General features: G+C 36.2%; 1 protein-coding gene across 1 annotated transcript in view; it reads left to right on the top strand.

Moving 5' to 3' along the window:
- LOC119840568 overlaps positions 1–21,610 on the top strand; it is an 83,874-nt gene that overhangs the window by 30,239 nt on the left and 32,025 nt on the right. Inside the window, exon 3 of the mRNA XM_038367256.1 lies at positions 2,222–2,345. Coding sequence (XP_038223184.1) covers positions 2,222–2,345 — 124 coding nt within the window. The remainder of the gene's footprint in view (positions 1–2,221; positions 2,346–21,610) is intronic.

Here is a 21,610-nt window from a genome sequence, read left to right as displayed (position 1 = left end):
TTGCTTTAAATCGTAATAAGTTAACAGAAAATACCTACCTACTACCTATTACACCAGACGCTCGTCCCGGCTTCGCTCGCAGTGATCGTGGATAAAAACAAATTAAAATGTATAATGGGTCTCTTGAGATAACCTGGCTGCCTTTTGGTAAAATAATTTTTATTTTGTAATAGCCGACAACTGACCTGGTTGTTCGCCTGATAGTAAGAGATCACCACCGTCCTTGAACATGTGGATAACATCACCACTGCTTAAAATGGTGAAGGTAGACATCGTGATAAAACCGGCATGTTCAAGAATCAAAAATTCGAAGACATGTGACATCTGCCAACCCGCACTTGGTCAGCGTGGTGGATTATTGGCCTAAACCCTTATAGGAGGCCTGTGTCCCAGCAGTGGGAACATGCATGGGCTGATGATGATAAAATTAGTATAGAATAATGACCCATACTTTCTATCATGTAGGATTGAAATTGGTATTTCCAATATTTAAGGAAAATCAAATTGGTTTCTAGCCTAGGTACTTAGTTGTTATGCCCTAATGAAGAAATAACAACCACTGTCTATAAGTATATACGTTGTATGTGTTTATTATACTTCGGAGTAGTTAAATAGATGTTGTTATACATATAAACCTTGCTCTTGAATAGAAAACTCTATCTATTAAAAAACCCCATCAAAATCCGTTGTGTAGTTTCAAAGATTTAAGCATACATAGGGACATAGAGAAAGATAATAGCGACTTTGTTTTATTTTATCTAGTAATATTAACATATTAATAATGAAAGACGCAAAGATGTCTGACTGACTGAATCTATCAAGGACTCTGATGTAGGCTTTAAGAAATGATTTTCACAAATTCCACTCCGAAGGGGATAAAGTAAAGGTAAAAGTTTCTACCATGAAAACTTATTCATACCACGCGGGGAAGCTGCGGTATAAAGAGGAAACACTTGTGTATTTGTATGTATATTTGTAATGTTTCATACATAAACTACTGAATTAGTAGTGAATATTTGATTGCGACTTTTTCTCGTTTTTTATTTACTTATTTCAATAATAAATGAGACTAAATGTTGTGGGTTGGTCAGTTTGAATGCGGGCTCATTGCGTTAGAGCTGGTAAAGTTACTATTTTTGTTGCATCATACGTGTGTAATTGTTTAAAATTATGATTCAATATTAAAATAAGCTTAAAGGTTCTTAACTATGAAACAGCTGGATTTTGTTTTCAGAAAGATATAAGCATAAACTGTTTATATACTTATAGCAATATTTTAATGTAAATTAAGTAGTATTTGTTTTAATAAACGACATCTATGCCGAATCCTCCTTGCACCGAAAAGAATCGGCAGTTCGTATCTATTCGTTTCATTTTCGATAAAGTTCATTCCTAAATTAACTCATATTTCCTTTAAAACACGTTAAATTGCATAATTTATACGATTGACAGCTCAGTTGTTTACAATTACTCAGGCAAAGTGAATGCGGACAATTTTTTCAACCGCAAAATAAAGCTAAAGGCCTCGCCGCAAGTTACACGTTCAATTACTGTGGAACTCCTTAAATATGTTATTACCGTAATACGTTGTTTGATGGTATTGTAATACTGTATTATTATAGTGACCCCCCACTTAATTAGAGGGCCATATGAGCTAGTGGGACGGCGTGCGTGATATGTTTCTACTTACACGTAGATGGGGAGGGGTGTTTTACGAAGATTAATATTATAACGAAATGCTAACACATTATTCGTGATGTGAATATTTATAGGGGATGTGCGGTTTTGTGGATTGTTTTGTAGCAGATAGTGTAAACAGTGTTGTATGTATAGGATGAAAATGGTTGATTTGTGTATGTATAAAACTTACCATAGTATAACTATTAAGAGAGAGAGAAGTGCAATTTTTTTTAAACAATTCATTGAAAATGCATTTGATCAATAAAGATCACACCACACACCAGGCATTTGATACATATACACACAATATAATTATATGAACTCTTGTATTTGTTAATTGGTACCGAAGGGGTTAACCCATTTAATACACCAGCACGTCCAACTCCAAATCATGTGATTGTGAATTGTTAGGAGAAACAAATAGATGGTTTGAGTTGATTTGATTGTATTGTCGACCACTGGGTGACCACTGGTTAAAATAATTATACGTTCTTCTTCTTCTCTCTGTTAATATGTATTGACGTATGAAATTCTGTTGCAGCCCCAGCGGCACGGCGCTGAGCACGCTCGCCCAGCTCAGGGAGTATCTGCAGACAGCTGGCACCTGCAAGTGCGGCCTGCCGTGCCCGCTGCGGCCCGAGACGGCGTTCAGCTTCGACCCGAAGGTTAGTCACCAGTTACTACGTACCACTAAAATGTTGACCACTAACTGATGATGAAGGTTGGTGGGTTGATAAAGATTCGATTTGAAGGTTAGTTGCTTACTTATCAGTAACAATTGATTGAGCAGGGTTGGATGGTTGGTGGGTTGGTGAAAACTTTGTACTGAGTTACTAATTTAAATTATCTGATTCGAAAATGCTCCTACTGTAATTTGGATATACTAGGGCTACTTAAACAAGGATGATAAGGATGATGATGATGATGATATTGATGATGTTGTTTAATGGACGTATCAAATTAATCATTGGAATTGATAAGTATAAAAGTATAAGTTTTATTACGAATACTATAGTTTTTAGTCAATGGGTTAATATTCCTACTTTGATGAAACCCATGTATGCCTATGTATGATAGGTATTGAGACGAGCTTCCAAGCTTAAGTTCCTGTGAGTCAGCTGACCTTTCATAGCGTTGTTGATACTTTTCTAGTGAAGTCAGAGAACTAGACAGGAGGTAATCGTAATAAATACAAAAAATCTTGGGAGTACTGTTATAATTAGAGTAGGTAGAAAATAAACTATCATTTGTGTTATTTTAGTAAAATTCGACGATTCAATAAATTATATTTTGTAGTAATTAAATATCCATATACGATATCCGATTAAAAAAATCGCTCACTGCATTATCTATCTAACATCAACATTCGCATAGTGATCAATTTACAAAAATATCCAATCAAAAAAAAAGTAATATTTTCCTTATTATTTAATTTGAATTTTAAATTAATTTATTCGTATCTCGTTTGAATCAATGAAAACTTATTTATATTAATGTGTAGAAATAGCGAATTTATAATATTATAACGTATATCATATTACATCACACCTCTTTCTACATACGACAAATTTAATTTGTCTCACATATAGCTGAAGTTAATTAAAAACCGGATCCAATACGAAACTAGTTGTCGTGTGGATGCTGCATTAACATTGATATTTTTTTAAATGTTCAAGAGGTATTTTATACATCCATCATGTTCTGTTTTTAAAATGTAAATGCTATAGTTTAAACCAGTTTACCGTTAGAACGCGTTCTGCCTACCTAGGATATTAATAACTAGAATTAACTAACTGAGCTTTTCCATATTGGTATCTGATTAAGTGGTAAACGTCCTAAAGTCGATTATAATATTAATATTTTATATTTATTTAGTTTCAGATGTAGATTCAGTATTGTTTATTGTGACAAATAACAATCGAAATGTAAATTAGAGATATGATTAAATAATAATGTAAAAGGGAAAAGTTTTCTAGAGAAAATATACTATATTCTAGTTTTAATCGCGCGTTGCCTGGTTAGAACTAGTTGTGACAAAGGCATTTAGTAACAACAAGTTTTCATTTAATGTTCAGACACATGAACTCGAAAGAGTAGAAGAATCGATAGCTGAGGCGACTTCATGGGTGTTCGGGAGGCTAGGCTACGGTTTGGCAAAAAGACGCGGGTACGAATCCCGCCTCGTTATCGATTTTTTCTATTCCTATAATAAAAATCTCATCTACTTAGTTTTAATTACAGAGAGAACGTTAAAATGAGTATTTACAGTTAGTCTCTTTAAAATGTCGTACAATAGTCGTGCAAGTAATTTTTCAATTTTTGACATGAATCATTGAGACAACCGACCATTCAAGTTTGTCGACATTTCCCCGTAGAAAAAGCCAGTGGCCGGTTCGGTGTGGCGGTGCAGCAGAACGCTGCGCGCGCGCATACCGCATATATATCGCGTACACGGGCTTATTAATTAAACGGGGACGATTCGGTGCCGGTGACGGAATCTCGAAATATTTATTGACGTGAAAACCGGACGAGAGGCCGCGGGAAAGAGTCGCTCGCATGTCGGCGGAATCGGGTTGGGAATGGACTTTTTTTGTTTTATTTTTTTATGTCATAGCGGGCAACTGAGATGGTGGTTCGCCTTATGGTAAACGATCTCCATCGTCCATGAACAATGCACTGCCCGCTTTAAAGAGGAAAGGGAAAGGATTGACTACTGTAACTGGAACTGTACGAATCACACTTGTCCGGTGAGAGCTGTCCCAATTCGTGCCGAAGCGTGTTCATCCCACTTTACTTCCATGATACTCATGTGTATTTATAGTAACTGGACAAAGCGATGGTGGGTAATTCTACCTTCCCACTGACGAATCTCATCCGCGTTCATCTGCATACCGATATAAGAGATACTATCGTCAAATTTGGATTGCAATATGAAACGAATTATTTATAGGTACTATGCCATAGGTAGAGAAATGTGATTGAATATATACGTACAATTTGATTTAGTCTGATGATGAAGGAACGCGACGGTCTAGCAAACGTGAAGAAATTGATGAAGATGAAGAATTTATGATTTTGTCAATTCGATACTAGATGTATATAGAGCAATCTATGTATAACATCAATATGATAAAATCGTAAAATTATTCAAACGCCACATTATTGCGAAATGAAATGCTAAAAAAGAAACACGACCGGTTTTATTTAGTATTCACAACACACCTACCGTATAATAGTTCTCGAAATTACATATTGATACACAACAGACACAAAACAATACCTATAACATCGCTAAGTATGTTCAAACATATTTTTAATGATGAATTCTCGGAATCAATTCATATTCATACGACTTTAGAAATAAAACGGCCACTTATCATATTACCTTGACATGCGCATATAGCAATAACAATACATTCGTTTGTTTCGCATTGCGCATAGAAAAATGTTTGTCGCTGCGTAGCCGAACGGCGTATCCGATTGTGCACCGTTTCACTATTGACATAAGATGTATTCTAGTGTGGTCTGCCGAGCATCGTATGTAGTTACATGATTGATTATTGTAACGCGATTCTAAAGATTTAAATTTAATTAACTCCTGCAATTGCTAACGTAATTAACGATAGATTATATTATTGTGTTTACGGTTTGTTTATCTGTTATATTATACCATTGTATATTATATAATCGTTTATGTTTTTATACGTACATTTTAAGTACTATATCATCATGACAATTGCTTCCAACAAAACACGACATTCGGTAAACAAATTAATTTAAAATCAATAGTCATTACTGGTTGTGTGTGAGTTACGTTTAATTGGTTTTAATTAATGATATAGGTATTAGGAGACATCTAATGAGAAGGGAATAAAATAGGATGATGTTGCTGATAGAAAGTACGGTCTAGTCTTATACCGGACCTATCATTGAACCTGTTTTTTGTTCTGATATGTATCATTTAAATAACTAAACAGTTTATCCACGCAACATCGTCTGGTCTCAACACTACTTTTTCCATATTTCTAATCCATGGAAATTTTTAAATATCGTTTCTCATAGCATTGATGAAAAATGTTGATGTAGTATGATGTTATCTTCTAATATATAAAATTCTCGTGTCACAGTTTTCGTTGCCATACTCCTCCGAAACGGCTTGACCGATTTTGATGAAATTTTTTGTGTTTATCCGGTATCTATGAGAATCGGCCAACATCTATTTTTCATCCCCCTAAATGATAAGAGTAAGGCAGAACAGCGTTTGCCGGGTGCAGCTAGTATTATATATATAACCTAGATCATATAGCTCTTGAACCTTTCCCGATAAATGGACTATCAAACACTTCTTTTTTTCTATTCGCATCACTGATACCCCTTTCTAATATTACGTTTAGCTATTTGTAAGGCTGGCTGCATTGACCTCATCGAATAGTGATATCTGTTTTCGCTCACCAAATCGTCTCGTAGCAACGCACGTGTCGGGAATAACGCGGCATTGTTGTGTGTACGACTGTACGTACCCGGCCGTGGATGCCGTGACACGCTGTGCGGTCAACACGCCGCTCCGGTGTGATCAACCTTTGGGGACATCGTCGTTATTATATTGTTGGCGTCTGTACGACAAACATTTGTCGTCGGATATCTCGTGTGTTATTCTTTTCGACACTGGCTAGCCCAGGCGGGATAGTATTGGCATAGATGTGTTCCATTTTTCATTAAAATTTATCGTAAAAGTAAAGAAATTGATAAAATGCATGATTTGGTGTTTGAATTATAAGCTGGGTTTTAAATTTTTTATACTTGATATTTCATGTTTTAAATTTATTGGTTGTTATACGCTACGATATACGCATCTATATGGCGCGTGATGGTTGTTAAATAGCTTTTTATGCAAATACAATGCTAGTAAAGTTGCGCAAAATTGGTATGTCTGTCTTGTTAAATAAGATACATTCTACATTCATTCATTCCATTTATTATATTTTAAAACTTACATAATTTAAACCACAATTCCAGGCAAAAGGTTGAGCACACGCGCGTTGCGTAGTAATTCAGAACACAGTATTGCCTAACAAGTGAGTCGTTAGAGCTCGCACACTTCTCGGCCGTGTGCACACAAGCTGCCCGATAACTGCATTCAATGGAGCTATCGTTCATCGTGTGCACCAAATGTGTACTAACCTTTACGTTTAAACATTTCAACAAAAAAGGTTGAGTACACTCGCCCGTTTTGAAAACGTTGCGGGTACCCCTTTTCCAGTCGACATTTGATTCGAATTAATTAATGATTTTCTGTATGGACGTAGAAAAAGTGAAAGCAATTCCGAAAGGGATATAGTATATTTTGGAAATGTATTACAAGTTTATTTCGACATTTATTTATACGCCGGAGATGTATGCTACTAACTAGTAGTTATAAACTTATAATGTTAAAAAATTTACAATCGATCGGTAGTTGTGAGTTATTTCGGAGTATTTCCTAACAGCTTGTGTGATACTTATCAATCGACTTCAAAAAGGAGGAGGTTACCAATTCGACTGTATTATCTTTGTGTTTTGTTACTGCGTGACTAGATTTTTGTAATTATTTTTTTATTGAAAGCCGGTGTCTGCCACGTGGTCCTATTTAAACTTGGTCTAGTTTTGACAAATCGAACGAAGGCTTATAATTTTGTTAGAAATAATTATTGACGTAAATTATCTAAAGAGAACATATCAGTTGATAGCTTAGAAACCGGCCTTAAATCTCGTCTCTCTATAAATCAGTTGATAAATTTCGATGGCACATACGAAATTCGGAATCTGCAACCAATGAATGGCGTCAATCAGAAGTGAATTTGAATTCAGCGCGGTGCGATGGTATCGCAGGTAACAAATTGATTGTTGGTACCTATCTAGTCATCAATTCATCACGCTACTGTTGCAGTGTCTGCGATTCGGGCACCCGAAGCCGGGAATAATGAACTAACTGACTAATGAAACTATGAAATTCGATTAGTGAATGATGTGAAATTTGTAGCATGTGAGTATTGAGACGGATATATTGAGGAAAGGGTACATATTAGTTAGAGGTTGAATTCAAAGTTTAAATAACCTTGACCCTTATAATGTATGAAGTTATGCAAATAGGAAATTTACATTTTCTGCCATGCCATGAGGTAGGCCATAATTCAATGATTAATATTATAATAGGCTAAATTTAAGATTTGAATTATTGCAAATAAATATCAAATTATCTGTGATATATCTGTACTTTGATATTTTAAAATAACATTTCGAATAAAAAATAACAAACATTTATCTCCCATCAAACATCAGTGAGCATCTAACAACGAACGTATTGTTTTAAGTCTAGACGCGGTGAAGTCTAGACTATTTCTTTCAATATACGCTTCGACAGTTTAATGTTTCTAAGAATAAATAATAGCACTGTGTGTCATTATCCTGCGATATCTTATCGATGTTTTGTATACAAATTTAGAAACATATATATATACACACATACGTGTTGATATAATTGGGCGTACTTTGAGGAATTGTAAGCTTTCAATCAAACATTTTACTATGTATAAGAATACTAAACGATATTGATATCTATTTAGCATTAATTGACATTAGTTTTGTAAGGATACGTAATAAATTATGATGCAAATGTTGCATCATTTCCTTATCAGGTATCAAACTAGTTTAAATCTTAATCAAACGGCACTAACAGACTTCGACACTTCTCTAACCCTAAATTCGTCCCGTACCCGACCAACGACGACGCTACCTATAGCTACGTCGACACGAATTCAATCTGTAAATCTCTCAATGTAATAAAGGTGGGCAACATTGCGCCGGTGACAAGTTAATACTGTCAAAGCGAGCTGCGAGCGTCTCGGCTTTGTGTGCATTCGAAATGTACAAATTGCATTGGCGATAGTGGCGGGCGGCGGAGGGGGTGTGCGGGGGTGCGCTGCGGGGAGGCGTGGAGGCAGCGGTGCCCCTTTGTCCCGTACGTATGTACGTCTTGAGATCATCGTGTTTCATATTCAGTATTGATCCCGATAGGGATGGGGGGGGGGTGTTGTTTTGAGTTTTGACCGTTGGATCTCGCAAGTCCATGAGCTGTTGTTGTATATTCGGTTGTAGATGGCGGAAAGTGATATGCAGAGTTGTTTTTTCTAACGTCTAGTTGTTGATATGTGGATATATTGTAGGTAGCGTTGTGATAGGGAGTTCCAGTAGTTGACCAAATTTAGGTGACCGTGTTTTTTTTTTTCTACAGATGAGCAAAGCGTCATCATCCCGGCGTCAATATCGATAAACCTACTATAACATAAATGAGGCCATTTAGGTACAAACACTTATTATATATGTTTAGAGATATAATGTGTATTTTTTCAAAGTAGGTTGGTACATCCAAAAAAGGTTATTGCTAGATAAAAAGCCACGATCAGTTGAAATATTTATAAAGTCAACTTTTGAATTATTGGAATTGCAACAATTTATTGCTTTGAAACTGGTCGTCGACAGCTCCCCGCCGAGACGTTCACTTGCTATTAGCTTCTAGCTGAATATAAATTTTGCTTATATTTACGGTTTCTTAAATGCCAAATTTAACGATCCAATTCATATGTTCTTGTGTTTGAGAATAATAGCTCTGGATGCTTTGAATTCTTCGAGGGTAGTTGTTGCACTCTCTCAACCCACCATATTGTGTAAGTTATCGTTTTCAACTATAAGAAGTAACGAGAACTGTAATCTTCCTAATCTTCCTCTTTAATTATTGTCAAATATGTTTATCTAACACCAACATTTAAAATCGTAGGACGTAGTGATCGAGAGTTTCTTTCCTGTACTCGTAACCCATAATTGTTAACACTAACACACTGGCTAACATAACCTATGATACAATTCGCCAACAAAACGCAAGCAACGCAACGGGCCGCAATCTAGTCGCGTCGTAATTTATTCGCTACACTTTTCAATAATAATGTCGTCCGTTTGCAAACGTGTTTTTACAATTTCAAGGCTACGCGAATTGATTAGTCACCGTATTATGCAAGAACGCGATACCCGAGCGCACCTCATAGAGGTAGGTATTATATCTGCAATGAAATATCGCATTCGTACCTTGAAATGTTAATATTCGTGTAATTTATACTTTGAACTTCAATTGCAATTTAACTTGGGAGATGTTTTACATCTACCTTGCGCAGCTACGTCTAGCGTATGCGTTTATGCTTGGAACGCTATTGAAAGATTTAACGTTAATTTATTTACTGTTTTTCCGAAATTTTTTGAGCAGTATGTTAACATTTATTTCACATTTTTACTGTGTTTTGATGATAATTTTGTAAAATTCAATAGGTATTGTTATCAAATTTTAAATAAATAACTATATCGTTGGATTCGAAATAGGGAAGAGCAGGTCTGTTGTTTCCTTAAACGTTAATAAATAGAAAAACAGATTTATTTTATAAACCCCTTTGCTATGTTGCGTTTTAGATCAAAACTTCGGAACAAATCTGCAAATGTAATCTTATATTTCATCATAAAGTTTTCCCCATGTTTTCGACTCTTCTATCATAAACATATTTTATGGAATTTAAGCTAAATTTTTATGTACAGAAACACGACGCCGATACCGTAACCGAACTCGTATACCGTGCACGAACGTTCCTCTGCGGATATACAAATTATAATTCTAGCGTGTTTGTACAGTGTTTTCGGCTTGTTTCATTTGTCATATCTGACGTGCTTAATTATACACTGCTCTTGTGCTGATGGCTAGATATTTGGAAAGTGATGCGGGCAATTGAATACTTTATGCGTACGCTGTTTGAGTTCAATTTTGAATTGACGTATATTCCATTTGATTTTAATGTCTCTCAACTGGTCGTTTCGTATTTTTGTTAATGAATTGCTAATGATAATTCCTTTGTCTATTTAATGTTGCTTCATTAAGTGCTTGTCTGTGTAATGAATTGAGTGGTGAATCGTATGACATACTCGCATCTAGGAAATCTGGGCTCTTATTGGATTGTTGAAAACTTGATTGATGAAGATGGCCTACTTATATAATGCCCGTTGTTCATTGCTTGTCCATTAGACAATTACATGTACATTGTCTATTGTGTTAGGTACTCTATTTTTATCTCGTAATTTTTTTATTGCGTTTTCTTCTAATATTATAAAGAGTTAAAGTTTGTGACATTATAGGGGATAATCTCTGGTTGGGCTGAATCGATTTAAACAATACTTTTACCAATTGCAAGCCACTTTATCTGTGAGTGTCATAGGGTTATATAAATTTTGTTTTGTTCCGGTCAACCCGGGTCGAGCGGCTAGTTTAGTATATTTAAAAGATTTAAGGATTTTCCCACGGATGATTTATGTCTAGTACCACATAAGTATTCGATTGTCTACTAGTAGAATCAATATTTTTTTGGGTTTGTTTAACCATATTGCAACTTCACCACATTCACATTGACAGGACTAGTGTCTTTTTTTTCGATTTTTCTATTCATCGACACATTAACACTTAATAAATTACCATAAGTGGGTAGGTGATATGCAACAATGGGCGTGCACAGGTCGAGCCGCGCGGGTTCCGCGTGGCAACAGTTCGGAGTGACATTTAAACGATCGATCAAGGCCCGATATTTCCGCGATCGTATCTGAAGGATTTATTATAAACGCTTTGTCTCGACGAAAGTCGGTACCGGTTGTCGGGAGCGCTCTCGGAATGCGAATGCAGCGCGCGGCGCGCTGGAAAATTGATTTTGCAACTGATATTAAGAGATACTGATACTGATGTTAGTATGATTGTATATACATACTAGCTTCTTCCAGCGGCTGCGCACGCGTTTACATATACACATGCAATTGTTCCACTTGAATCACTCTATCTATTAAAATCTGTTGTGTAGTTTTAAAGATCTAACCATACATACATTCATACGTAGGGAAGCAACGTTGCTTTATAGTATGTAGTGATGGTGTTGAGTGAATTTTAGGATGTACAATGTGGACGTTTGGAGGTAAAGCTAATTAGTCGCTGTTTATGAAATTGTATGGTGATGACATTTTTATGTTCATTCGACGTAATATCGCCATGCGAGTGTAATTCTATTAATTACATGTTGTTTTATTCAGAGGAGGGAACTATATGGTATGTTATTGATAGGGAATAATGTATGGGATGGTTCTAGTTCAGTTTGAGCATTGAAATGAGTATATTGTTAAAATTAAACGCATAATAGAATATGATATCATGAACTAGTCTTGCTTGCCGTATTCTATAAACGTTTCATTCGTATCTCTGTAACATTTTGTAGAAAACAACTCTTCTTTAATCCTTTCCTATCATAATCATGTTAATTTATCTAAATGAGCAGCATAAATTGCACATATCGCATTAATACACACCATATCCCTCCGAAATTAGAAATGGAACCGGTTTTATCGCTGCAAATGGTTTATTGCGTGTTCACGGTGTGTTGAATGATGGTAAATTATCATAATACATTATACTTACTAGTTTAGAGTTGCCGTAATTTCTTAACGTGATGAATTTAGATGTGTACACGCACACGCACACGGCTGCAATGTGCGAACGGTGCGCACACATGCGCATGTGATGCAACTTGGATGCAGTGCGAGCTTTTAATACAAAAAGTACTATAAAATTGGATTACCGAGTTATTATTAGTCGGTATATAAAAAGCGGGCGCCGTTTCCGCTACGCCCGGTCGGTGGGGTATGTAAAGTAAATGTTAGATCGGTTTCTAAGTCGGCTTTCTCGGCGCGGTGAAAGTCCGTAACGTAACGTTGCCGCGGTGCGGTTACGGTGTGGCGAACAGCGGATAGCATTATTTTTAAACGCTTATTTCATAGAGGTTATATTGTTACTTTGGGACTGCTATGGGTAGGCTGGTAGTTGCGACAGTGGGCGACTATTGTATCAGTATAGTATGTAGAATTGATGTTAAAAATGGCCGCGGCTCAACTCCTGTCGTGATTCAGGTACTTACGGAAGTTAAGAGAGTTTCTTTACTCTGCTTTTTGAACCTACTAAAAGATTTCCATTAGATTGTGTGCTTTCAGTATGTTGCCTGGGAACTTATGGACCTTATATCGGAATTGTTGTAGGCGCGCTGTGCTGCGCAGGAGTTTTTTAATCGCGCCGCGCGTTGTCCCGTACCTCACACCGCCGATCCACGCTAATGTAGTAGAAATGAGAATAAGTGTAGTATATTTTTGAAGGACCTACTTATATGTATGGCAAACGGTTTTAATTAAACCCACCACTGTTCGAAATTCATTATGTATCTATACTAATCCTATCCTACTATCCTCATATCCTACTAATACTACTAAAATTAAAAATGCGAAAGCTTGTAAGGATGTGTGTGTGTTTGTTACTCTTTCACGTAAAAACTACGGAACCGATTGCAATGAAATTTGGTACATAGACAGCTGGACAACTGGAATAACAAATAAGCAATTTTTTATTCCGATATTCCTATAGGATACGGACTTTCGCGGTTGATACCGCGGGGCGCAGCTAGTAATATTATTATAAAGCTGAAGAGTTGGTTTCTTTGTTTGTTTGAACGCGCTAATCTCAAGAAGTGCTGGTCCGATTTGAAAAATTATTTCAGTTTTAGTTAGCCCATATATCGAGGAAGGCTATAGGCTATATATGTACCACGGGCGAAGCCGGGGCGGACCGCTAGTTATCATATTGGTATAAATAAATAACAAATTGGCATATTAACTTTCCGCTTCACGCTTCCTCCTGCTGTTAAGAGCACAGTCTTCAGTAATAGTTACGCCTATGATCGCCAGCCATTGCTCGTGACCTTTACCAACCTTTCTATTTAGTACCTACCAGCGATTGTTTTCAGTTTAACCGTTCATTCGGATTCGTGATATATCCACAGGGTATATACCCACCGTCATTATGCACCTATATAGAGATTTTAACCACACCACACTAATATTATAAATGTGACAATTTGTTTATTCGGATGTTTGTCCGTCAATCACGCTGAAGCTACTGAACGGATTTTGCTAAATTTTGGTATACAGACAGGGTATGAGCTGGTTTGGGTGATGGCATACTTTTTATCTCGATTAAATGCTCCCTGGGGGAAAAAAAATAAAAGGGGTAAAATTTAACGGACTAGCTGAGCGCCGCGGTTTTACTCACGTAGTTTTTAATTTAGCCTATTGCTTTCTTCAATAAATGGGTTAACTAACAATGAAATAATTTTCTAAACCGGGCCAGTAGTTCCTGATATTAGCGCGTTCGAGAAAACAAAGAAACAAACTCTTCAACTTTATAATATATGAACAGATATGGAGACCATTACATTAACAAAATATGTAATACTAGCTGCGCCCCGCGGTTTCACCCGCGTCAGTCTCGTGGGAATATCGGGATAAAAGATAAAATGTGTCATTATCATATATGTGTATATATCTATCTACGTAACCAATTTCATTGAAATCGGTTCAGTAGATTTTGCGTGAAAGAATAATAAACATCCATACATACATCCATACTTACAAACTTCCGCGTTTATAATATTAGTAGGATTTTGTAAATTTAGTATAGCTTTACTAAGGGTACATAAGTCATAAGGGTAAATAAACAGGAGTCGGGTGTTCTTTAGCCATTGTCCTACATCGCCGTGTATAATCATATCTATGCAAAGCCCCTTAGCGCCTATGGGCCGGCCAGTGTAGTAACTGCGCGATCTTACTCTATCTCTATTATAAAATTCACTCAAATCGATACAGCAATTTTATTTATTTATTTATTTATTTGGTCAACCAACATTTGTTTACAGTGATTCTTGAGTATAAATAGTATATTATAACAAATATTCTTGCGAAAAAGTAGCAAATAATTATAGGTTAACACAGCATGCACAAATATTTTTTTTTGTGTACAAAGGGAAATTTTTATTTATTTATTAGTACGTTAGTACGGATACAGTATTGATAGGAGGTTTGTGTTTTTTATCTGGATGCCCTTGATATTGATTAAATGTTAATTATATTTAACCATTTATAACTTAAGTAAAAGTGTACTCATACACTGATGTAGTAGGAAGTAGTTTTATTTGTGTTGGCGAAGAATTCATCCGATTTATGATATTTATGTTAATTATAAATAATTTATTTATATAGATAACTATTTCATATTTAATCGACACTTTTTGTATAGCAATTTACAATTATTAATTTATATCACAACATAGTATAAAACGAAGTTGCTTTCTCTGTCCCTACGTCGCTTTGTATGCTTAAATCTTTAAAACTACGAGTTTGATGGGGTTTTTTTAATTCATAGAGCGATTCAAGAGGAAGGTTTATATGTATCATGACATGTATTGAACTACTCTGTATTATCGCGTGCGAAACCGCGGGCAAAAGCTAGTTTATGATAACATGTAAAATGGCTACATAATATAGCAATCCATTCAACAAATGTCTTCCTACTTCCTAGGTAGGTTCAGGAATTTATAATTGCATGGATTTTTCGTACAAAAAAAAATATATATTAAACCTAAGCTCTTCTGTTTTCATTGTATTGTACATGACCTCTTCTTATTATAAAACCTATTCTTTTATAAAATCCTACTAGTCCTTCTAATATAATATATGTGAAAGTTTGTAAGGATTTGTGTGTGTTTGTTACTCTCTCACGCAAAAACTACTGAACCGAATGCAATGAAATTTGGTACGTAGACAGCTGGACACCTGGAATAACATATAGGGAACTTTTTATCCCTATGTTCCTTCGGGATACGCGGATGAAACCGCAGGGCGCAGCTAGTTATTGATACTTTGTAAAGCGAGTGCGTGATAGCTTGATAGCTAGTGTCGCAGTTCGTTGGCTGTTTAAGTGACTGACTGAACGTGCAGTGATGTTGGGGCCCAATATGTATGGAGAGCATATGTTCCATGTAAAGGGTGTATGGGGGAAACGGTCGGTTGGTGAAATGTCTAGTTTTTTTTTTTTTTTCACGCTGTGGTATTTTTAATACTTTATCTTATACCTTTAAACGAGCAATTCTTGTATATATATATATCTATATATATAATTGAAATCTCGGAATCGGCTCCAACGATTTTCATGAAATTTAGTATATAGGGGGTTTCGGGGGCGATAAATCGATCTAGCTAGGAATTTTTTTTAGAAAATGTCATATTCGTGTTTTATTCGTGTTTTTTTTCCTGACATCTATTGGTGAATAATAATACTATTTTGCTTCGTAGATAGCTGGACAACTGAAATAACACATAGGCACTTTTTATACCGATATTCCTACGGGATACGGACTTACGCGGTTTCAACCGCGGGTCACAGCTAGTGATGTATTATTAGACGGTGGAGCGTGTGAATTAAATGATTAATGGTAGTATTGTGGTATAGTTTAGTTTTTAAGTCGTACAGCTCACTGATACCTGAGTAGTTTCAATATAAAATGTGTTCTTACACATTTTATGTTTCTTAGATATACGTATATAACCGAATATATGTATTCGTAGTAGATATATCATGAATTCGTAGGTAATCAAATAAGTGCGACCATCACCATAAGGGGTAAAAATATAGTAATTATGGAATTGGTACCACGAAAAGTAATCCACAAATTCAATGTTTATAATACTACTAGCAGTCCGCCTCGGCTTTGCCCGTGCTACATATATAGCCTATAGCCTTCCTCAATAAATTGACTATCTAATACTGCAAGAATTTTTCAAATCGGGTAGTTCCTGAGATTAGTGCGTTCAAACAAACAAACAAACAAACCAACAACAACTTCTGCTTTATAATATTAGTATGGATAAATTCGATTTATTCATTAGTCCCGAGCAAAACTCAGCTAGCTCTTAACTTATGAATACCGCACTGCACCCTTGATATTAAAAAAAACGCAACGTTCAAAATCACAATATAATATTTATTCAATGTCAACGATATCTCTCTGGCCGAATAATTAATCAGGGTCACTAACAACTGCGCAAAGTGGGTCAAAATTTAAGAACAACGCACAATATCAAATAACATGATTATTTTAAGAATACACTGTAGCAGCGAGATACGCTTCGTTGCTTCTATGAGTAGCTGGCTGGACGTGCGCGGTGCGGCCACATAATGTAGAGGCAATCTTAGTTTACGTGGTCGTGTGAGACGGAAGTCTGCATGATATGTTGTTATGTGGATGTTGGACGTACTTTCCTTGTGGGTGTTTATTTTTTGGGGCGAAGTGTGTTTCCATTATTAATTTTTTTTTTTACTTTATACCATTGAAATGCTTTGTAAGTGAGAAAAATGGAAGGAGTAGAAAAAAAAAAATATCACTAGGCGGAATTCGAACCCACGTCTTTTGTGGGGTGTTCCTTAGGCACATTAAACCGAAAGAGTAGAAGAAATTCTATTCTTTCGATTCCGACTGCTGCTGCTTGCTGCTTTACCGATTTTACATTTTCTCTTACCATTCCGACTACGCATGAATTCTTATACCATTAGAAATCTAAATCTTATCGAATAGCATATGTTACACCACCTATAAATAAACATACGCTATTACTACGACAGTTGAAATACTCTTTCACCAAACGAGCGACACTAATCCATTGTGACCGTGTCGTCACTCTGCGCGCGACGTGCAGACGAACAGTGCAACAGCGCGATGCGCGCCAGCGAATCGATGGTGCGATACGTGGCCGACGGTGTTTGCGCTGTCTTTGTTTAGTGACCATTGTGGTCGTCTCCGCGGCCTCTGAGCGGGTGATTTATAGCCCACTAGCTGCGCCCCGCGGTTTCACCCGCGCAAGTCCGTATCCCCGTAGGAATATCGGGATAAAAAGTTGCCTATATGTTATTCCAGTTGTCCAGCTGTCTACGTACCGAATTGCATTGCAATCGGTTCGGTAGTTTTTGCGTGAAAGAGCAACAAACACCCACACATCCTTACAAACTTTCGCATTTATAATATTAGTAGGAAGTAGTCACACATTCGAAACCCAGTAAAGTCTTCTTCTTTCAGTCTTCACGTTCATAATTCACATTCACAAACACATAATAGACCGTCTCTTAATCACAATACACGCTCCGCAGAACAAGCACCCAACCTAACTACTATCTTTTATTGAGTAGATTTGCGATGGAATTCTTTAGCACCTTTCACGATATAAATTGCGCCATTCAGGAGTCGATCCCACAATAGCGAATAAACTAAGATAACGCGCTCGCAGTTCTCATACATTCGCATGATACGTATCAAATAGCAAATATAACAAAGAGACACACGCGCATAAAACCATTTCTAAGACAGCGACGCGTATTTCGCAAAAATCCGACGTTTATCGGGGGCAATATCGTAATCTACTAATTGAATAGAATATGGATATTCTGTTTCCTGCCGCTTTACAAATCATTTGCAGTGCTGGTTTTCTACGTTTTGCAATTTAGTTTATTTTATATGGAAATTTGCATCAATAGAAACCACGCCATTGCAGGTTTTTATAATTTTTTGCTATAGAATTTAAAAAATGATATTAAATACTTTCTTTTAATCCAACTGATGCTCTTTTGTCTATTAAAAATACTGACATTCTTTCGTGCACATTTAGCAAAGGAAGCACTTTACATAAAAAGTGAAAGCATACGCACACACACACACACACAAGTGGAATAACTATAAAAACAACAAGGCGAAATCTTCACGAATCAACACTCTCTACTCGGCTTATAGCAGTCGTGGATCAGTGGTGGGAACTCGGAGTTACATCAAAAAGTGGAGGGTTCGAGACCAGACGAGGGTGTAGGAAATAAGTAGATTTTTCAATTTATCTGCATATTATCCACATCAACACTTCTTGAAATGATGAAGGCAAACATCGTGAGAAAACTGGCTTGTCCCGAATCAAAAGATCCACGACATGAGACATCTACCATTCCACACTTAACCAGCGAAGTTGATTATCCTCCTTGATCCTGAACTATCATAGGATAGCTGTCGTTCCTCCAGTGGGAACATAATACATAGGATGATGATGATGAAAATTGGCTGATCATGACGATGACTCTACCGCCCAATGGTCACGTAACCCGATGTCGATGAAACTGTGGTCATCTACAGTGCACTAGCTACATCAAACATATACACACACATAGGAGAGAAAAGATAATCCTTCCGAAACCGACCGCACCTTGAAGTATCTCGCCCAAATCCCGCCTCAAACTTACAACCACCATAGCACACGTGCTTTGACATTGACTTAACACCTTCCACGTCCTACTAATCCTACATTAGTAGGATTAGTAAGAGTAGAAGAAGTATTATAAATGCGAAAGTTTGTAAGGATGTGTGTGTGTGTGTTTGTTGCTCTTTCATGTAAAAACTTCTGAACCGATTGCAATGAAATTTGGTACGTAGACAGCTGGACAACTGGAATAACATATAAGTAATTTTTATCCCAATGTTCCTACGGGATACGGACTTACGCGGGTGAAACCGCGGGGCGCAGCTAGTGTGCTATGAGTATGTCCGTTGCATTTGTTGCTTTTATAAGTATATGTATGTTACTAGCTGTCCGCCCCAGCTTCGCCCGCGGTACATATATAGCCTATGTTCTTTAGGGAAAATGTAGCATTCCAATGGTGAAAGAATTTTTGAAATTGGTCCAGTAGTTTTTGCGAGTAAAACCGTACATACATACAAACCTTTCTCCTTTATAATATAAAGTATAGGTAACGTGTGCGTTGTATATACATAAAGCGTAAAGTTATCAGATGAAAATAATTACACAGTTAAATATAAATGTTATGTTTTGATAATTTAACAACTGTAATTAGCAAGTGCACAAATGGATTGTTTACATGTTACCCTAGTTGGTTATTGTACCGTAACATATGTTAACATTTCACGATACTCCAGTTATTATTTGTTATGACAGAGGCAAAGGTTTTCTGTCATAGCCAGTAATATTATTCTATGAAATATATTGATGAATTGCTTGCTTGTAGTCTATTTTGGATGTGTAATAAACAATTATATAACTAATTTAAAGTATTTAAAAACAACATACTATGTAGGTACCACGGACGAAGCTGGGTCTGGCCGCTAGGATTGTATAATTTGACGATTCAAGAAAAATTGCTGAAAAATCGCTGCATTAGGTATATATATTTTGTCAACTCATGACCTAATTACAAAGTCAGGTGTAACGTATTCATAATAAAAAAACACACCTATAATATAGTATTACTAGCTGACCCGGCAAAACGCTGTTCTGCCTTACTCTTGCCATTTAGGGGTGTGAAAAATAGATGTTGGCTGATTCTCAGACATACCCGATATGCACACAAAATTTTATGAGAAGTGATCCAGCCGTTTCCGAGGTGTATTACAAACGAACATTGTGACACGAGAAATTAATATATTACATAGAGTATTACTATATATTTTAAAATTTAACTCTTCAAAAATATTGTACAAAGAAGAAAACTTATACATAATATAGGCTTAAAGAGAAAAACTACAATTTGTTGTTAATCACTACATCTTTACATCAGACTAAAGAGGAAGCATTATTTAGTATTGTAACAATCGGAATCTCGCACGTGTCCTCGCACACAAAAATGTCGTTCATACGTTTTGTTTCGCAAACACGCGGTCGTACGGCTAAGTGGATAGAGATGGCCCCTTGACTCGGCCCTGACGTTTGGCCGACCTATATCGCTCTCATACGGTGCCTTGCAAAGGGCCGGTCCCTTTGCCCCATTTCTTGAGTGGGTATCGTTTGAAATAGGGTCGAAGTGACTTCGTCATGCGTAAGTCAGACGAATGGAACTGTGTTACGTATATAAGTACGTTATGCGTTTAAGATGTATGCATTTATAAGTATAATTCCTTATTATTATATATATTCTATATTACTAGCCTGCATAGTAGTCGAAGGAAAATCCAATTGGAATGAGATTTTTTGTTGCGGTGAAAAGTAGGCTGTAACACTGTTTTGATTCGTAGCTTACTTCAAACACAAAAGTCATATCTTAAAATCGCTCCGTTTTGGTGTGATAGATGTGCGAACATACTTTTGTGTTTATTAGTAAGCATGTAATTTTCGTGGACACAATATTATTCGGTAGGAAAGGGATGTAATACACAATTTGTAGCGATATAATCTTAATTATTTCAATTAAGATTATTTTTTTTCTATTGTAAATTTCTTATAAAACTTATTCTAATTATAATGTATTTAACCGACATAAAAAAAGGAGGAGTTTCTTAATTTCTACTTTCGACGTCTTTATTTTGTGTTTCTTACCCCATAACTGTTTTACTAGTTGAATCGATGTTGATGATCGTTTTTTTATTTGAAAGCCGTCCTCCCGTGATGTGCCTCCCGTGTGGTCACTTTTAAATTTGATCTAACACACATCAGATAATCATTTAGAGGTAGGTGGTTTAGTTTTTTGTTTTTTTTTTTGTTAGAAACAAGTTTAATATTTATTTATGTAATACTAGCTGCACCCGGCAAACGCTTTTCTGCCTTTCTCTTATCATTTAGAGGTATGAAAAATAGATGTGGGCCGATTCTCATAGATACCGGATAAGCACATGTATTAGATAATGTTTGTTACGTTCACGTTTATATTCAAAAAGTTTATGAAGATAACCATTTAAGAGACACAAGCGAGTCATCCTCCCTCGTCTCAAGATTGGATGCGACCGAGAGATTGACCTAAATAAACACGAGGTGGAAGCACATGCCTTATAGACATGTTTACGTGATTCTCTTCCATTGTCTTATCAATCTTGAGAAATTAATGTATTCCATTATATACCTAGTCTTGCCATAAATATTGTAATAAAGAAAAAAGAAAATTGTTAACTGCAAATAACATTTATTA

This window comes from Zerene cesonia, chromosome 6, assembly GCF_012273895.1.
Source record: "Zerene cesonia ecotype Mississippi chromosome 6, Zerene_cesonia_1.1, whole genome shotgun sequence".
In the NCBI taxonomy this organism is placed as follows: domain Eukaryota; kingdom Metazoa; phylum Arthropoda; class Insecta; order Lepidoptera; family Pieridae; genus Zerene; species Zerene cesonia.
This window is presented reverse-complemented; position numbering and strand designations above follow the sequence as displayed.